Raw genomic sequence first — 4,699 nt, 5'->3', positions numbered from 1 at the left:
TCCGCCTAGATCTGGTTTGCGCTTGGGCAGTCCCCGTATCCTTACCCTGAAAGAGTCTCCCCCAAATCCCTTGCGGTCTAGCTGCCCTCCGCCCCACTCGGGGTCTGTGTCTGTCCTTCCCACCATCCTCAGGTTTTCTTGTTCACATTTGCTCATCTCTTTTCCGTCCCTCTCCTCAAATTCTTTCAGGCTCCTTCAGGCTGCTCCAAGCCTCTTTCTGTCCCTGGGCCTTCCAGGGTCTCTGACGGCAGCGGGAATCGGAAATCGTGTAGCCCCAGGGTGGCTGGCTTTGCCTCCTCTCCCAGGAGACCTGAGGCAGCGCCCGGAGGAATCCGGGAATGCCTCGGCTCTCCACTTCGCCTCGGCCCAGCCCTGGGCCCGCCTCTCTCCTTTTTACTGGGCTCTTTTGTTCTATCCCGGTCACTTTTTCACGTGGTCGCCTTATTCTTCCTTTCTTTCTGTTGGACTCTCCCTTTAATGATATTTTCTTTGACTGCAGCGAAGGCGAGGGAGCGGGAGGGAAGGCCTGGCTTCTGGGAGGGACTGGTACGTGTGGCAAACCCAAGGTCAAACACGTTCCCTTTTCTGGTCCTTGAGCCCTCAGCTCTGCCAGTGTCTGGGCAGCAGGCCTCGTTGCTATGGAAACAGGAAGGTCCTGAGAAAGCCCTGGCTTCCGTTCCCTAGAGGTCGCTGTCCCCCTTTCCTTGCTGGCCCTCTTCCCATCACCCTTACCTGTCCCTTCCCAGCTCGCTTTACCCAAATCGCTTGACTCCGTCACCTCTCGCCTCTCGCTCCTTCGCCGCTCTGAGCCATCACCATTTCCTTTCTGTCCCCGAGGGTCCTTCTTTCTCTTTCCCTCCGTGGGCTCCCTCCCCACCTTCTCCTTCTTGTCTCGACTTGACTCCTCCCCTTTGTTCTCTAGCCCTCCCCACTGGAGCCCCGAGGTAGGCTGAGTTGGATCCGACTGTCCCCACATTACTCGTGTCCCCACCAGCCTCGCTGCCCTGTGGCCTCAGGAAACCGGGCCTTGCCAGCTGCAGCGAGAGTGGTGCCAGGCTCTGGGGCAGCAGCTGGTGCCTTGGCATCCGGAGGCAGCGAGGACAGGATCTACGGGCAGCCTGCCCGGAAGCAGAGAAGCGGGGGTTGTTGTGTGCGGGGGAGGGGCGTCTGCGGAAACTGCACCCAGAGAGCCGCGGCTTCCACACGTGGAGCCTGCTGCTGCGGCCTGGCCGGCAGGAGGGCAGGTGCCTTCTGAGGGCCGTGTGTGTGCACCCAGCATTGGGCCTTGCTCCTTCCCGGACCTGGGCACCTATGCTTAGAACCTCGCCTGCCGCCCCGTACTCCATAGCGGCTGGTCGCTGGCCATCTCGTTCTGTGAGGTGGGCGAGTTGGACCATTTGCTGGGGAGGAGAAGCGAGCCACTGTCAGAGTCCAGGTCCTCTGCTCTCCCGAGGCTCCGTGCCCCACTCTCTTCCCTCTGTGTGGGCTCTGGCTTGTGAAGCTGTGGGGTTGGGACCCCAACCTCCCTCCACCGAGCCGTTGACTGCTCACTTGTCACCCATTTATAGGACGCTAAATATCCCTAAGGCTCTCCCAGTCATTTTTGCTTCTGCTTAAAAAGCGCCAGTGGAAGGGACCCTGTGTGGGGTGCTTCTATGCGTACGCACACACGTGTGCAAGCAGCGGGCCAGGCGTGCCCTTGCGCTCTCGCATCTATCCACCTGTCTGGCACACGGGGTCTCACACCCACCCTGTGGGGCCGTTTGAGGCTCTCTGCCCAAGGCCCTGCCTGAGTCGTCCTCGCAGGCTGGAGCTGGGGATGGGGGTGATAGCTGGCATGGTGGCCACCTGCGTAAGCCCCACCTGGTGGCCCGCGGCTACCTGCTGCACATCCCTGTCACCTGCATCGCCTGCTCATGTGTCTCACCCCTGCCTCCCCCATCCCACCGCTTCCCGGTTCTTCTCATCTGCCCACTGCTGTACAGCGGCCCTACTAGTCTCATCCCTAATGCTGAGGCCTGAGACCGTTCTTGGGCTGGGAAAGGTCATCGCCAAGAAGAGGCAGGAGTGGGAGGCGGCCAGTACCCAGGAGACCTTGGTGCCTCAGCCACAGGGGCGGACACTCCCGGGGAGAAGTCACTTGAAGCCTCTTGTGTCTCCTCCACATCCCTTTGTTAAGGGGCGTGGCTGACGGAGGGCTGGTGGGGGAGGAGGCAATGAGAACCTCTGCTTTGCCTGGCCCTGTGGCAGCTTAATTGTCAGCTGTCAGTGTGAGAACCACTTAGCAGCCTCTTGCTATGGAAATGGACGTGGGAGAAGTTGACTTCCGATAGCAGAGTTGGCAGCGTCCAGGGAGGAGCGTGGACAGGCCCGGGGAGGGGAGAGGGCCCAAGGCGGGACCCCCGTGCCCAGATCTGTGGAGGGGAAGAGGGAGGTGTGGCATACCCTGTCCCCACTCAGCCTTCTCCCCTCTCCCCATGCCACGGCGTCCAGGCAAGGAGGAGTTTGTGGCGACCTTCAAAGGCAATGAGTTCTTCTGCTACGACCTGTCACACAACCCGATCCAGAGCAGCACGGACGAGATCACGCTGGCCTTCCGCACCCTGCAGCGCAACGGGCTGATGCTGCACACGGGCAAGTCGGCCGACTACGTCAACCTGTCCCTCAAGTCTGGCGCCGTCTGGCTGGTCATCAACCTGGGCTCGGGAGCCTTCGAGGCCCTCGTGGAACCCGTCAACGGCAAGTTCAATGACAACGCCTGGCACGACGTCCGGGTCACCCGAAACCTGCGCCAGGTAGGGGGAGCAGGAAGAAGGCCGGGGGCCGGCCGCGTCTGGGGCAGAGTGGGCCTGTGGGTGCGAGGCAGCAGTAGCTGGCAGGCTTCAGGACCAGGGAGCTGGGCTAGGGGGGAGCCTGAGGGATGGGGAAGGGCCAGGCTCAGACCGGTGGAGGTTGCTGGGGTTTCAAGGGCCAGGGCTCAGGAATTGCGAGATCTGGCAGAAGGATGATTCTGGAAACGGGAGAAGCGAGAGGGAGCCTGGATGGGTGGGCCCTGCGGTGCTGTGGGTGGGGGAGACTCTGCTGGTGAAGCAGCCGTGGGTGTCCAGACACTAGGGCAGAAAGGCACAAAAGAAAGGCTGAGGTGCGCGCAGGGGCAGGATGTGGCCTGCCCCCAGGCAGGGCCATCTTAGGACAGGGGCAGAGATGGGGACAGAGCAAGGCGGAGGTGTGTGAGGGTCAGAGCAAGGCAGCAGGTGTGTGAGGGAGAGCAGGCTGGAGGGGGCGTGGGGCCACCTTTCTGGGCAGCGCACTCCCTTGTTCCCCTCCAGTCCCTCCAAAGGAGCCCCGGCTGTCAGCGGGCTCAGAGGAGGATCCTTGGACTGGCCCTGCAGGCCAGATGGGGCTCTTCTCCGCAGCGCTCCCTCCACTCCCGCCCCAGACTCACGCCCTGTGGGGGTGCTGCTGTTTCTGGGCGTTGGCTCTGGCTTCGTTCTCTTGCTAGTGGCCTTTGTGCCTTTCACCAGGCCCAGGGTGGCTCTGGCGGGCGAGGCCATCTCTCTGGTCAGGCTTCTGCTTGACAGCAGCTGCCGCAGCTTGTTTCCAGCCCAAAGCTCCCACCTCAGGCAGGGTCAAGCCAGACCCTTCTTCGGAAGTGGGAGAGGCCGCTGCGCATCCTGTCTCCACGTCCTGCCTCCTTCCCCTGCTCACTCAGCACCTGGGCCCAGGCGCGTAGGCTTTTGCTGGCCCTTCTCTTGCGGGTCCGACACTCTGTCTTGTAGCTGATGGCAAGGAAGCGCTTCCTGCTCCGCCTCCAGCAATCAGAGCCCCCGGGAGCACAGAGCACCCCTGCCCTGGGAGGCGCCATTCTGCTGGTTGGCAGCCCTTCTCTTACTAGGTGTCGGCTCTGGACTCCCTGGTTCCGGTCATGTGAGGGCTCACCTTTTCCCGCTCCCGGTCCTCCTCCCCTTCCCCCCACCGAAAGGCTCATGAGTGGGGCGTCGTCGGGATTCTGGCCGGCCTCTCACCCTTCTTGCCTGTTCCTCTTCGGCGCGGCTGAGCGATGCCGTCATGGGGAGCCTCCTCCCGTAGTGCCTTCCCCGGACCACGAGGAGTCCTGCTGTTGCTTCCGAGCCTGCTGCTACCTGTCCCAGTCGGACCCCTACCCGGGTGGCTCTTCTTAGTGCCCCTCGCTCTCTGAAGGGTGGCGTGTTTGGTGGGGGCGTTCCTTCTCGGGGCATTGCCCTTCTTCATGACACCCCGTTCCCTGACTAGGTTGGAGGGCTGTCCTGTGTTGTCTCCACTATGGTGGTTAGAACAGTCGGAGTGGGGAGGCCCTGCCCCAGAATGAGCACGGAGAGTGTCTCCCGTCCCTTGGTTCTGCAGCTGTGGGAAAGGGTGAAGAGGCCAGCTCCAAGGACCGGGGGCAGAATTTCCCGCCTTTCCCCGGAAGTAGATAATTATCCCTGCTAGTATCAGGAGTCTCTTAGAACATGATAGAACTGGAGGCCTGACTGAGGCGGCACCTTGCTCCTGCCTTCCGCTCCCTTCAAACCCCGCCCGAGGCTGCTGTGACTGGACGTGTCTCTTGGGGGATCTTTGCAAGAATGATTACCTTTGAGGATTCCCCAAGTCCTATTTTAATCCTGGGCCCGCTCTCCTCCCATACCCAGTTTGCTCCCCACCACCATGCAAGCCGAGT

At 61.9% G+C, this 4,699-nt stretch overlaps 1 protein-coding gene across 1 annotated transcript in view; it reads left to right on the top strand.

Moving 5' to 3' along the window:
- NRXN2 (neurexin 2) overlaps window positions 1-4,699 on the top strand; it is an 87,345-nt gene that overhangs the window by 9,141 nt on the left and 73,505 nt on the right. The window contains exon 4 of the mRNA XM_011368969.1: window positions 2,494-2,795. Within this exon, the coding sequence (XP_011367271.1) occupies window positions 2,494-2,795 (302 nt within the window). The remainder of the gene's footprint in view (window positions 1-2,493; window positions 2,796-4,699) is intronic.

Source organism: Pteropus vampyrus, unplaced genomic scaffold, assembly GCF_000151845.1.
Source record: "Pteropus vampyrus isolate Shadow unplaced genomic scaffold, Pvam_2.0 Scaffold144, whole genome shotgun sequence".
Taxonomy (NCBI): Eukaryota; Metazoa; Chordata; class Mammalia; order Chiroptera; family Pteropodidae; genus Pteropus; species Pteropus vampyrus.
The sequence above is the reverse complement of the archived record's forward strand: the minus strand, read 5'-3'. Positions and strand labels throughout refer to the sequence as shown.